We start from the raw sequence: 15,936 nt of genomic DNA on the forward strand, positions 1-15,936 counted from the left end.
TATAAACAATTTCTTTCGTATATCGAGATATACGCATGTTTCCTCAAACGAAAGCTTCTGTTTGGCTTCTGACTTGTATGTAACGAAAGAGCAGTGTTAGGTGTACTTCAAAAGATAATCACTTTTCGAATCTATGTGCAAAATATCTTCACCTTCTTATAGAACCAGTTGGTATTCTTGAAGGTTCGGTTCGAGTCTCCAAAAAATTGTTTTTAATACTTTGAGAGACATGGGATACTGCTAATACTCGAGCTTCAAGGAAACATTCTCAACTTAATACTTTAATACCACGTCAGCTTGCTCTGTGACCAAAACCATAGATTAATTTCACCAGTGGCGTCCGTATATATAGAACCAAACGCATGTTTAGCCTTACGCAACCTTCGGTTTGGCTTTCTGACTGATCCATCTAACTCTTTCCAGATATGGACGTGTACAGAGTGTCAAGTTGCTGCCTAGAAGTACAAAGGAGGAGACGGGCGAGAGCACGATGGCGTGCACGGTGGCGTTCATGGACATCAAGAGCGCGTCAAAGGCCCACAACACCGAACACAAGGTGGACGATAGGACTCTGACAACGGAGTACTACGAGCCAGCTGCCATTCCGTCCTCTGCATCTCCGCAGACAACGACCTCACCTTATTCTACCTCACCCGGTAGCACTAGGTTCCCCAACGGGCACAGGTATGACATTGACATTGACAGATACTATTTTTAGGTTATGAGTTGTGGTGGGCAAGTTTTAGCAAGTGCATACAACTCTGCTTCTACTTCTCCTATCACACTCTATTGAATCTATGAGAATCAGCAAAAATTTTTCCTACTCCATCTACCCTGATTTGGCATATTGTACAGGGTGGGCAAAATTCGTGGTCGAAGTGAGGGTATCTCTGGACCTATTGAAGCTGGAAGGAAACGGATGGCATAGTTTCCAGCTCTTTTTTTCTGACTGATCCAAATCCAGAAACAGAACCGTCTCATCATTTTTTAGATTTTGAGTTATAGAAATTTGAAAAACTGCCATTTTTTATTATGCTGAATCATCATCTTGTTTAAATTGGTATTCAAAATCGATTTTCACTTCCTACAAGCACTTTGGCTGGCTACTTGCCATATAATTATGACATTTTGATTTTCTTAATGTGACATACTATCACCAGAAATACTCGGTGTTGCAGAAAAAATTCTATAAGAGGTTATCTTTGGCTCATTGGGACACATTTTATAAGGTTGGTTCCAATCGAATTGTATCTGCCCTGTAAGCGTGATGACAGCAACATCTAAAATCTTGAAAGAGGGGGTTGAGTGATACCTTGTTTTGAAGGTAATTTGATGGCTTTTTCAAAAATTATGTACACTTGACCTTTTTTCTTAGAAAAATAAAAAAGAAGAGTCCAATACTCAAGAGAGCAAGAGACAAGGAGTCGAGTGACACCTTGTTTAAAAGTAACTTGATTTTTTTTTTCAAAAATACCATACACTTCATATTTTTGTTAATAGCTACCTACTACGAAAAATTGATTTCATTGCAACTCTTGCTCTTTTGAGTATTCGACTCTTCTTTTTTATTTTTCTAAGAAGAAAGGAGAGATTGAGTAATCTCCCTTTCCATTTAAGATTAAGGGAATCCTTCCTTCTTTTTACTTTTTTTTTCTGATTTTGCATGAGGATATAGATATTAGGGGTGAAATTTTCATTAAAATAATGACACTTTTCACTTACATTTATGAAGAAAAAGTGCCTGAAGAAAGTTGTATATATTGAATACGATTTCAAACAAGTGACTTTCACATCATCATTGAAAATGATGGTTGCAAAATTTGATAATAGTAACTCAAAATCTAAAAACTATAGGGTCCGTTTAGTTTCTGGATTTTGATTATTCAGGAAGAAAACTAGAAAATGTGACATTTCTTTTCTTTTACATAGCTCCTAATTTGGCCAACCTGTATATACTTGCCTACTATTACTTCTCCCATTACAATTTTGCACTATGTGATGGACACATATGCTCCTGCTGGATCTACCCTGCAAGTAGAACATCTTGACAGGGTAGACTCAGTTATCATATTGTATACTGATGTTTCATCGAAATCATTAGGCTCTGCCCGACTAGACAGAAGCCTAAAATCTGGCCTTAAAGTGGGGTTTCATGTGTAAGTATAGGTAATGAATTCGAAACCCGATAAAATTCCACCTTTTTCCATAGACTAGATGGCCTTTATTTTAAGATTTGAGGTGTTATATTGAATGATTGGAGATAATACTTATTGAGTTGCTGTATCGAGCAAACGGTATATTTTATGATAAGACTACCATTGAGCGATAACTGATAAGTATCTTGAAGAACGCTAGAAATAGACACGCACTTCAGGAATGTGCTGCTGACATCGGCAAAATGAGTTTTAGCGACGCACTGCTTTAGTGCGCTTCAACTTTTATTTGTTTTGTCGTTAGAAACTTCACTTAAAAGGTGAGACTGCCTAGTATGGGATAAGTCATGAAATGTTGACATTTCTCAAAATAATCGTTTCATAACCATTTTGAAAATTTGTAAATGTTGATAAATAGATTGATTTCATCCGAAAATGACATTCTAATCAGTCTGTTTATTGAAATGTACAAATTTTCAAAAATAAGTTCTGCAAAATTTAAAACAATTCCGTTGTTCTTGAATACTCTTGCATCTTGTCAATCCTTCAATTCTAAATCCAAATATTTGAAAAAATCAGTCGGTTCTCCAAAAGGTAATCTACAGTTCATAGATATCAGATAAGAAAAAACTTGATTATTTTTCGCGTGTGAAAGCTACATAGCTGAATTTTTGGAGAACTCGCTTTATCGATGAACGTGACTGCTCAGTTCAAAACGAAATTAGAGATATTTCTTCTTACGAATCACCGATTTTCATGGGTGTTTCACATAATTTATTTTTTTATATTAATCTACATTGTAGTTATTCAATATTTTCAATTTACGAGTAAAAAAAATAATATTCGTTTTTTGCAAAAGAATTTATGATATGGTACTCCTACAAAGTAGGCATTTTAAAAATATTCGAACAAATCCTACGAAAAAATATTACGAAAAAGGCAAACTTCTAATTGTGTCAATATTTTCAAAAAGACTCGTAAAACTTTTTGACGAAAGTTGGAACTATTTTAATATTCCTAATTTCTACTGATCAATTAATAGTCCTCGCAACACCGCACATCATTTTTGTTCCTCCTCCTCCAGGCAAATATTGACAGATCACGAGAAAATCAACGAATTGATTTTTACCTCGAAATCTTAATCAATTAGCCATTAAACACCATTCTCGTCCAAAATTCAAAAAGTTGCAAACATTTGGTCCTAATAAACAAACACGCAATGAAAAATAATAAGTAAGAAATGAAAATCTGACAAAACGCGTTAGCATTTGATGACCGTTAAGTAAAGTACTTCCTTTCGATGAAAGTTGGAACTATTGTAATATTCCTGATTTCTACTAATCATTCAATCGTTATGGCAACACCGTATATCATTTTTGTCTCTCTGGGGGATAACTAGGAAGTCACGTGGAGGTGTTTCTTCATCAGTGAGCCCATTCTCATCCCAAATTCAGAAAGTCACAGACATTCGGTCCAAATAAACAAACACGCAATAAACGAAAAAGTTAGAAATGGAAATCTGACAAAACGCGTTAGCATTTGACGTCTGTATCGTGGTTTAACACAAGTTTGCGATAACCAAATCCGAACTTTTCCCGTCGGTTTGCGTTTTGGACGACCGCTACAGATGTTTTCGTCCCCAACATCCGACTGTTTCGCCGGTTTTCGGTCAATATTTTCTCGGGTTCGGCTTTGCCGTGTACGGATCTAACACGTTGGCAAAATATTTGCATTCCGGCGAATGTTGACTCATCCGCACGGCCAACTCGCGGGAAACGTCGAATCCCGAACGCATATCGGGCCAAAGCAAACATCGGGAACGGACGCGACGCCGTAAACATCAGCGTCGCGGTTTGCGTTGGTTCGTCTCGGGGGTTCCGTCGGACGTCAACGCCCACCCCTTCCCTGTGAGTTACGTGCAGACTGTGCGGCTGTAAAATCCGATTAAAAAAAGTAGGCGGCGAAGGTTGTTTTTTTTCGTCGTTTTGGTTTGGACTGGATGGAAAAATCGATTGGTACCAGTCTCAACTTGACGCAGGTATTTTTCTTTTATGCAATATCGAACGATTATGTGAGCGTTACAAGATTATACAATTTCTTGTCGCCTTCCTTAATATCATCCTATGTAGAACCTTGATCATTTCAGAAAAAACTAAAAGCTTAACCCAAGAAAATTGATTCATGTAACGGTTATATAAGCGTTACACCATTTTACGTTGTTTACATTCTATCTATGATTCAAATCCACTGTTTAATGATAGGTTTCTTAAAGATCATTCAAAATGAAACGTTCGTTTAAGCGTTCCAATATCACACAATATCCTGATGAATAAAGTTTTCTAAATGTCACCCAATGTAGAATTCTGAGAATTTTAAACAATATATTTTGAGATCGTCAACGAAATGATTCCCGAATACAGCCAATATGGAATCTCTACTATATTAAAACAACCTTTACATTGACGTTATATCTCCCAAGAGATTGTTTGATGTAACAGTTATATTTGCCGTGTCCGCAAAAATGGCATAATCCTATTTTTTCAAGAAGAAAAAAACCCTGTGCATCCTTCAAGAAGAACCGATACGAATGTTTCACGTAACGGTTACGTGACCGTTCCAAACTTACTCATTGTCGCATTCAAAACGATCTTAATTCTCTTTCTGACGTCGGCTATTTAAAGAATCTGCGCAGACCACAATTGTAATCTCAACTATATTAAAACAACCTTTAAATTTTCGAAATATCTCCCAAAAAGATTGTTTAATGTAACGGTTATATTTGCCATGTCCACAGAAATGTTTCAAATCTGCTTTTTGAAGAAGAAAAAAGTCTCGCATCTTTCGAAAAGAACCAATACGAATGTTTCACGTAACGGTTACGTAACGCATTATCGTGTTCAAAACCATATTAATTATCTTTCTGACGTCATCTGTTTAAAGAATCCACGCAGACCGCAATATGGAATCTCAACTATACCCAAACAACCTACACTTTTTCGAAATATCTAGCGTATGTAACGGTTATAAATATAACCAGAAAATGCCGTCTCCACAAGAATGGTCCAAGTTTGCTGTTTGAACAAGAAAACAACCCTTGTATTATCCGGAGTTTACCTATAAGAAGTTTTCTCGTAACGGTTACGTAACCGTTCCAAACTTACGCATTGTCGCGTTCAAAACGATCTAAATTCCCTTTCTGACGGCGTCTGTTCTCAAAGAATCCAGGCAGACCGATAGCGGCTGCACCGCCAGAAAGCAATGAAGTTTTTCGACGCTTCCTCTCATCAACGCAATTCTTCATGGACGGGATAATTGAACTCCGCATAGCATCGAAAGGCTGCGCGCGGGTTCCGCTGGGGGTTTTTGCGAACCCGAAGGAAATGCCCAGGCGACCGCTACAGCCGTGAAATCCATAATCGATATGCAGAACGAACGGCTCTCCTTCCATCGGAGGAGAGACGTACGACTGCAAAAACCCCCGAGAGCGGGAAGCGGAGCACGTACCTTATTTTTTACCCGGAACGGTCGACCGCGTTCTCTCTACGGCAATTTTCACTCGTGCGTCTCCTCGGGATGCCGCAAAAATATCGCCCGTGAAAATTAAAAATCCTTACGCTTCGTCATGATCCAGTCGCCTAGCGGCGGTTTTTCCGCGGTTCTTGGTCCTTCGGAGGAGGCGATCCGATGGTATCAATTTTTTTTTTCTGACATTTGGAGTCGATATTTTTGGGCAAAGAAAATTGTGGAACTGTAACCGTTACATGAAAAATTCTTTGAGTTGCCTACAGTTCAATGAATAATTTATTATTTATTCTTTTAAAATTTTTTATGTATGTACACGGTTTTCCAATAAGGGGTTTCATTTTTAATAGCCCGCTATCTGGGCGGCTGCCTCTTTTGAAACTGTCATTTTTTGACATTTGATGAGTAAAAACTACGCCATGACTGAAAATGGTACGATACACGCTTCAACAACTTATTAAAATTGTTGAAATTCAATACAAAAATGGTGAAAATTTTGCAGTGACAGTTAACAAACAGAAGCACTTTCTCGACCGGCAATGAAACAGGTGGAAAAATTAGAGCTGCTGGAACAAGTGATGTGACGAAACCATGTGGGTCACTCGAGAACAACTGAGAATATTGCTGCTGTAGCCCGTAGGGTTGACGAAAACCCAGGTTTGTCGATTCATCGTCGATCTAGGGATTTGGGATATGTTAAATGATTTTTTATGGCCAAAAATGGAAAATATTGACGTTTATTTTCCTACGTTTCCCATGAGCAACGAAACAATCGCAATTTTCCGAGAAAAGTTTCCTGGCCACCGTGATCTTATGATTTAACACCTTTAGACGTTTTTCTTTGGGACCTCGTGAAAGATAAGGTTTATGTCACTGCTCCATAATAGATTCAAGACCTCAAAAATGGAATTCTTGAAGTTATCGAGGACATACAGCCGCCGATGTGCGAATTGGCCATGGATAATTTCATGAAAAATATATAGTGCTGCAATGGTAGCCGTAACGGTCATAGGGCTTATATCATTTTTGATTGTTCATGACATGCCTTCCTTTTTGAGCTTTTCTGAGCTCGTAACGGAAACATAAGTACATATTGACCTATCCTAAAAAAGCTTCATTATCAGACATTGAATTTGCATCATTTCTGTGTGAAAGTCCTATATAATCGTTACATGAAACCTTCTTCCAGGTACCTTCAGCTTTTAAGAATACTGTTTTAAATATAGATGCGATATTGAATGATATTCAGAAAGCTTTATTGGCAGACAGTGGATTCGAATAATGTTTTCACATAACCATTCCATATTGAATGATCCTCAAAAGCCTCATCACAAGACATTGAATTTGTATGAATTCAGAGTATTTAGCTGGAAAACAATACGCTTCAGGTTACGACGGTTACAATACCTTTATTTGAAACCATCCTGAAAGGGTCCAGATTCCATATTAGGTGAATTAGAATAGTTACATAACCGTTACGTTACAACGCTATTATAGGCCTCCTTTCAAGACTGCAAGAGTTGCTACAATAGTCCAGATTTTATATATGATGAGATTCAAGAAGCTGCATCTTCAGATAGTGTTATATAGAATATACAGGGTGTTATTAGTTTTACTCGTTACATAAATCTTTTCTTAAGGGCTTCTTTTAAAAATATATTCTCTTTCGAGAAGGTTTATATATTAATTGAACACCTGTATGTCATATATCGCATCAAATAAAGCTTCAATTTTCTTATTTCCAACGCTACCTGTTTTGGTATCGAGAACATTGTTGTAAATATTATCAATCCAATCGAAACGAGAAATTATTAATACCAGATATGGTTATATAGGAATGTTTACATAAATAAGATATCGTTTTCAATAAATAACATGTCTTATCTAATCAGACATGCTCGAATAATTTCATTGAATTCAATACCAACTCAATGCTGATGCAATATCGAAATTCTATAATACCAAAAATGACTTGAAATATTCCTGGGAATTCCTAAATTATCTGTTTGTCAGGAAATGTAACATATTAATCATATTCATTTCTACATTGGACGTGGAATTCTTTCTTTATTGGAGTAAAATTAGACTAGACACCTCAGAGTAATAAACATAGATAGAGGGAGCATATGCCATTTTCAGTAAGCAAATTTTGTCCCCAACATGAAGTATCAAATTTGACATGAAGCGCACGGAAATGGAGACATATCAATGATACGATATTTCACTCAATTCGTGAGTTTCTCCACACGCCAAACGATGTGAAACAACCGATGACACTAGGGGAGCAAAAGTTGCCAAACCTTGGATTTCAGCAGGTAGATACAGAATAGTTATTTATAATACAAGTGCAGAAGGCATTGATATTTTTCCACGAGTTGAAAATTCAAAAACGAGCCACGAAGTGGCGAGTTTTGGAATGAACGAGTGGTAGAATGAGCCTTCTGTACGAGTATTATACATTATTTTCTCTAATTCATTGCATTTTCATTGAAATTAATGAAATATTTCCATAAATATAATTTAGTGATTTTTGCATTGAAAAATGTTGGTTGACAGAACTGATTTCTTTAAGGCAAATTGATGAATTGACAGATAAAGCCGTGGCGGAAAGTTCGGAGTACCAACATAGAATAATAAAATATAACCATGAAAACTGTGCGCACGATTTTGTTCTACAAGATGTGGAAGAATGAACGGAATAACCACAGAATTAGAGAAAATAATGAATATTCTGATTATTATAAATTCGACAATTAGGAAAAATATCGGATTCCAAATATTCAAATTTGCATAATTTAATCGGGAATCGCTCAAATAAATATATTTCATTCAATATATTATACATTCATAACGATATAGTGAAATTGTGGATTTGAAAATATATCACAATCCGACAACGTAATCTAACCATGTTGGGGACATGTAAAAATTGCTTTTACTCCCTTTATCTATGTTTATTACTCTATGTTAGACACCAATATACTGAGAGCCAATCAATATTCATTATGTCATCAATGTCACTGTAGAACCATAGAAGTTTCAGAATATGATCCATAGAGAATAATTCGATATAACAAACAGGAAATGTAGATTTAAGTTTAGAGCGTCCACAATCTGAACTTATTATTTATAATTGTGAATCATTTCGTGGTGTCGTACAAGAAAGCACAGCTCCAATCTCACGGATGCAATTCTTAAATGGGATTTTCGATGGCCTACGGTAGATATTAGCAACGCGCAAGCATTAAATCGACGCAAATAATAAATAATGATATTCAAGAAACCGGTACAATACGGTACATAAGCCGTAGATGTACGGTATATTTTATCGCCTACATGTACAGCACAAATTGTGGGATAATTGTTCCTATTCTATCAACGCGGGATGAGGATATGTTTGGATTTTTCGCCAGAGAAAATTTTTGTTGTTGGTGCAAAATAGAAGGGGATGCAGTGGCGCATGAACTCTTATTATCAAAAAGGTTATCATATTGTTGTCAAAAAATAATGCAAAATTTTCACAAGGTATTATTTTCTATTGCGAGGGGAAATTTTAAGAAGAAAAGTCCTATAAACATGGGTCCGAAAACGCTTTGTTTTCGAGATACAGGGTGTTAAAGTCAGATTTTTTTTTCAAGTTTTTTTCTCAAAGCATCTGCAAATAAAAAAGATTATTCACTGAAATTTGGCATAGTTTTATTCCAATTTACAGTTTCTATCATGTGATATCCCAGTTTCGATTGCAAATCAACAGGGTAATAAATTTTCTGAACAGTGCCCGCTGGGAATTTAAAAAATTTGAAAATAAACTGTAGTGTGATACTCAGCTTTTTGATTTCTTGCAGTTTTGCCGTTTCTGCTACCGATTTAAAAAAAAAAAAAAAATTTAAAACAATTCTCTCGAAATCCTCTGCAAAATTTTATTATCAAAGGTAATAGCACGAATGCTTCAAATTTTATCGTTTATTTTCAATTTCCACGAAAACTTGATTATTTGGCAAAAATATGAAAACAAACCGATTGATAAAATCACGAATCCGTTTGGAGGAGAGATTTTATCTAAATTCGGTTCGTTTTTGCCTCAAGTAAACAAGTTTGAGTGATGAAAATTGAAAATTATCTGATAAAATTTGAAAAACGAGTTGTATTTGGTAAGATTATTTTTTTCAACAATTTCTTGACCACTCGTATCTATTTGTAGTCTGATTCTGCAAAATGCTTCAAACTGATTCACTATATACCTACATTTTTTAGGTTTGATTGTGTTTGATTGTGTTTTGTATTAAATGTTCATTGTAATTTTGTATTAAATGTTCAATATTCTGTTGGGTGATAACACTGAATCAATTTTTGTTAATTTTTTACTAAATCTCTAGGAACTTCAAGCTGTCAATAATAACAAATTCAAAGTAAAATTTTACATTTCAATTTAAACAAGGTGCTATCGATGAGGAAGCAGTTGTTTTGGTATAATACCGTTTGGCCAGAATAATGCCAGTTGAAACCACCAAACAAATAAAATGTCAGAGACATGTGAAGAAAACAATCATAAAAATCAGTGAGCTATGACAAATAAATGTATTATTGGTTTTGGTGCTTATTTTCCCTCTACCAATGTAGCTATCATCCATAAAGATTCGATAAACTGGTATAATCCCCACAAAAAAAGTAGGACTACTGGAAACACCCTGTATCTCGAAAACAAAGCGTTTTCAGGTTTACGTTTATAGGAATATTTATTTTTAAAATCACCCTAGTGAATACTATTTTTTGTTTGTACCTCCAATTCAGGAACAGTCTGTATATCCAAATGTCTCGATATATTCTGTGTAATGAATGGAAATAATGCACAATTTTCTGAAATTTGCGTATATTCTTCATTGTTTACAATTTAATTGCATATTTAATCGAGAAGTCCATTCAATATATCTTGAAGGGTTTCTAATATAAATCAATATCAGTGATTATATAACTTATGTTTTGATGAACCAATGAATCCGTAAATTTCCCATAGTTACGGCGTATTGATAAGTGGATATACCCTTGACGACGTGGTATAATCGTTTTCCCCCTCTTGCCATATTGGGATCATTTCCATAGTAACATTCTTGTACGTTCGCCAAAAAATAAAAGTCAAGCTAAGTGAAATGCATTGAATTATCAAAATGCAGTGCTTTGGTTATAGTTATTGAAATTAATCGTTATATAATCGTAACGAATACATACTCAAGCATAGACAATATATTTCGATTATACTACCCTTTTCACTCGAAGTAGTTCGAGCTGCGCTCTCGTGATGTTTCGTGAACTACGCCTCGTTAATCGGTGTATAATCGAATATAGTTTATGCTCTTGTGATATTATAACTGAATATTCTAGTTTCCTAATTATCATTTCATCTCTAATCATCAAGACAAGTCACACTATGTTAATTGTTATTTATGAAGTAAAATATTGCGACACAAAAATATTATTATTTTGAAAGTACCCTTTGAAGCTCTCAGTTTGAGACGCACCTGATTGCAGTTTTTTTTAGTATGTTTACACTGGTTGTTAAAAGTCTCCAGTAACAACAGAGAAAATTTGAAAAATCCATCTTTAGGATCATGTATTTGTTGAAGGGTGTCTTTTTTTCATACATTTTACAAAAAAAAAACCAATATGAAAAATACTCCATAAATGTTTCGTCGTAGAATACGGGGATGATCACCAATTCTGGGACACCCTGTGTCAAAGTGTCCATCTGGACCAAATGTATAATACCAGCCGACTGAAAAGAGTCCCAACCTCGAAACTTGGTACACACTCACACACAACAAATAAATCAACATCCACCCAGCATCATCCGATATCGAAACAGGTCGAAAGGTCTACGACCTCCGTCGATCTCGCCCGGTATCTTCGTTCTCCGACCCCGATAAGCGCGCGCCACTGGTGCTCTCGAAAGGACTCGAAATTATCTCGCTTCGCATTTATCGCTCGACCAGCAACAACGCATATATCGCGTCGCGAACCGGGTCACGTCTCCTTCGAAAAGAATATCGAGAATGCGAATAAAATCTAGATTACGTTCATTGCCCATTCTGCCGGACGTCTCATTGTGTGTCCGACACTGTCGTTAATGGCGCTGCCTAATTTATTTCACCCGTTCGACTCGCGGGGTTCCAGTTCCTATACATGTTACAGTACAAGTGACGTCCGCAAGCTGTATATTCTGTATATTGAGCCGCTGAGCTTTTTTTTATCATTTAAGAGATAGGACGTTGGTCGTAAGGCGGCGATTGTGACTCTAGATGCGACCGATGACCCACTTTCATAACCATTATTCTCGGATTATGTTCTTCGTATACATGGAAGGTTGTCGTTCCCCTTTTTTTTTAGATGAGTGTTTGTCGCCGCTTATGCCTAATGCCTTTTTTATTGGCGCTTAAATGAGATGTGCGATCTGGACTTAATCCGACTTTGTGATACTTTGGGAAAGTATCGTTCGGAATATTTATTATTGGGATGATGTGTCTTACGTAGAATGTAAATTAGATCAATCTCGAAATATAATCCGTATTTGGTCAAATCCTCGACAACTTTAATGAGGTACAACGAACTCGTAGAGAGCTAAGACGCAAACATGGTTTATATTGCTTTCTGTATCAAACTTTTCTTTTTGTATGAATTTTTCTTTTAGTAGTAGTTTCTTTTAGTGACAGTTTTGATGTTCTAAAATATCAGTCCCGCCTAAAACTTGCTGATTTAGGTAAAATTGGTACAACTGTTTGTAAGACTGATTCGATGTATGACTACTTCTGTTCTAAAGAATGTTCTTGCTCTTGATGTTTCAAAACCAAGAGGGGTTGTTATTCTTCGTAATATTTCAATCCTAAGGGAGGTTCTTTTTTGTGATTTTCCAATCCCAGGGAGGTTCTTCCTGTGATTTTTTTCAATCCCAATGGAGGCCATAGAATCCCAACACATTTCTCGCCGATAAATTAAATCTTGAATATCAAATACAGGTATCAATTGCTGAAATCTGAAACAACGTACATATCTTTTCTGAAGTCAGTTATTGAAAATCTTCCAGAAAATTATCTGTTCTTGTCTCTACTTATAAGCACCCGTAGATGCTTCATCGGCGACCAATCACTTACGATGAATTGACAAATTGAAATTACCGCGTTTTTGCATATTCCAGTAGGGTAACATGAAGTGTGCGAAATCGTTGAAATTCATTATTTAAAAATCGATAGTATATTTGGGTGGTTATTTTACATATTTTAATTATACAAACTGAATTTCATTCGATAGTTCGTTACTAAAATGTTAGGCATTTTTTTCTCGATATACTGCTTGAATTTTATGATTCCGGAGTGAAATTACCCCCATAAAGCTTGAAATTAATGTTATTCATCTACACGCAAAATTTCGAATTTATCTGATCGTTTGTCTTTTTTTATTTTCTATGGTTCTAATGATAACATTAACAAGAAATTTTGCACAAAGCTTAAAATTATTATTTGACATCTACACGCAGAATCTCAACACAATCGGATCTCCTGTCACTGTGATATTGAGTAGTTTTTTCTGAGAAGCGATCAACATAATATTTTTCATGAAGCTTTAAATTCTACATCTGATTGCTGAAATTTATTTTCATCGAAGTGGAATTTTAAGATTACAAGGAAAAAAGTAAGTCGAACTGCCAAATTCTTACCCTGAAAATTTCAAGCTTCTAGATCTCTTAGTTCGAGAGTTATCGTGTTTACGGTGGACTTTATCTTGTGTAACCATTTCCGCTCAAAATTTGAACTTTATAGACATTGTGACGAAATGTGTCAGTGGTAATATTTTTGGGGAACGACTGTTCAAAAAATAAAAATAGCAATTCAAGATTGACAAAACAATAGAAGCTCAAGTAATGCTACGTATTTGGTCCCTCAAATTTCCGGGTTTTCTTGATCTTCATTGAAAGTTACTTTTTTGTATGAGAAAGTTTGAAATATATCTTCCGTACATCTGTTTCAGAATATTCCAGCCAATAAATTCATACTGTCAAAACTCCTCGACTTCCGTATATAATACCGTATATCTACCGTTCAAGGTGAATAATAAATTGGCGAATGGAAGAATTTAACGACGTTGCTCATTTTCGCTCAAACGACTTGTTGAGTCCAGATCGTCAACTTCCTAAGCCTTCGGAATTTTGTTTGTTTCGTCCAAATTTTTGCTACGTTTCACGACGTCAGTCGGACGTTTTAATATCGACCTTGACATTATGTAAGGCGTTATCACACGACCTCAATTAATCAAATGTAAAGAAAATCGATACGTTCAAAAGCGCCTCATCTAAAGGTTGCGAGTTGAACGTATTCCAACATTATAATTGCGCTTTATCCGAGATAATACTCAATCCTTTCAGGAATTAGTTCGACTTTTTGTGGCTTCCTAATTGAGCCAATCGACGATCACCTATACGATGATGTCATCCACGTTTTTCGTCTGAACCTAGCATAAGCGAGGCACGTTTCTGATGGCTGTTTCTAATTGCGCTGAATTCGTATTCGTAGATTTTGATCTATCTTGATTGTTCTTCTGGAGCTGATTTAATTGGCCGAATTATTATCTTTGGGAATCGGTCGAGATGTTTCAGAAGCTTCATGACTTAATGGCAGTCGACTTACTGGCGCCGGTTGGACATACTTAAGATTTAATCAGTAGCGTAACTTCGACGTGTTTCGCATTTTGGTTTGTTATTTTCCATAATCAATCATTTGTCTCTATAGTTCTGATCTAAACGAAATTTCGCCTGAATAGTCCAGTCAATATTTTTTTTTCACAGTAAACTTTTGATTTCTTCGATTTTATATGTGTTTTGGGGTTTGCCAACCAAAATTTCGTGTAGAGAAAAAAAGGTAGAACATTTCATTTATTGGTGGTTTTTTGGCATATCACTAGAAAAATACTTATTTTTCGTGAATGACCTGCCCACACAAAAACAGAGTGAATAAAGTGTCCTATTTTAATTGGCTAATTCTTTGTCGACGAAGTGTTAACCATTAGTTATCTCTTAAGATGAATACATAGTAAACATCCTGTCAAGACATTTTCGAGAATTGGTCATTTAAAAAGCCCACCTGAATTCATTGTCCAAATTGTTTTTGTGTTTTGTGTTCTATATTGACGTTTGGACATTTATTATTTGTCGAATGTTTTGTGATTTTTTAACGTATAATAATTTTTTTTTTTTAATTTTGCATTAATTTAATGTTATGAAGGTTCATGAATAAATAACTGACTTGTGTACCTACTCGAAACTGATGAATTTTAAATAACGATAACTTATGGGCGAAAACTCTAAAAAAAAAACTTATGATTGTTGAAATTGTGATAAAATATTCTTTGACGACTCATTTATTTTTTTTAGCTAAGCTTAATACTTCATAAGGAAACTACTTTGAAGACGTTACTATGAATTTGAATAAATAAATACATATTTCGTTTTTCATTATGAAGTTCTTGCTTAATTTTTAACAGATTATTTTAAAATTATATCCATGTACATAATATCTGTAGCAAACAAGTGTTTGAAAAGTCCTTGGAAAAATCATGTTGTACCATTTATAATTCTTTTAAATTCAGGTGTTCAGTCGATTTGTATGTATTTGTAACTTTAATTTTTCGAACTTGTCTCCATCCCAAACTGCAGAATAACAAAATAAGAAAAATTCATGGAAAAAACAAAAATTGAAATATAAAGAGATTTTGAAAGAAATACGACTTTTCTAGAAATTTTGACAATTCTATGAACCAGACAATTTATCACCAATATCTAGATAGTCATACAAAATGTTCAAGGTAGACATTTTATTTGGATTTCGACATCCAAAAGTAGCAATCCTCAAAATTCAATTTAACTTTGATTTCAACTGAAAATAAATATTACGTTAATTTATTCAAAAATGCAAGTATATTGATCCATCTGGAATGGTCAACTTCATCTAGATATAATTGACTAATATCTACAATTTGTAACTTTGGTATGAAAATATTTTCAGAAAATTTCAAATTGAAATTTTTTTTAAGATGTCTGCTGTGAAAGACGCTTTTCTTACGCAGAAGGAACTTTTCTCTTACTCAAGGTTTTTCTACTTATAATTATACTGATGCAATTACGCGAATAAAGTGAAATGAAAATTATTAGCCATTTGATTTTTTCTACAAAGAACAATTTTGTTGTTCTCAGCGGGTAGACGAACTCCAGGAGCACATT

General features: G+C 35.1%; 1 protein-coding gene across 5 annotated transcripts in view; it reads left to right on the top strand.

The window, feature by feature from the left end:
* The window catches only part of LOC123682982 (protein split ends), a 148,011-nt gene that overhangs the window by 95,451 nt on the left and 36,624 nt on the right, over positions 1-15,936 (top strand). For 4 of the 5 annotated variants that reach the window (XM_045621847.1, XM_045621851.1, XM_045621849.1 and 1 more), the window contains one exon: positions 424-684. In XM_045621847.1, coding sequence (XP_045477803.1) covers positions 424-684 — 261 coding nt within the window. The remainder of the gene's footprint in view (positions 1-423; positions 685-15,936) is intronic. The other variant, XM_045621850.1, reaches the window with a different exon arrangement.

The sequence above is a fragment of the Harmonia axyridis genome, chromosome 6 (genome assembly GCF_914767665.1).
Source record: "Harmonia axyridis chromosome 6, icHarAxyr1.1, whole genome shotgun sequence".
NCBI lineage: Eukaryota > Metazoa > Arthropoda > Insecta > Coleoptera > Coccinellidae > Harmonia > Harmonia axyridis.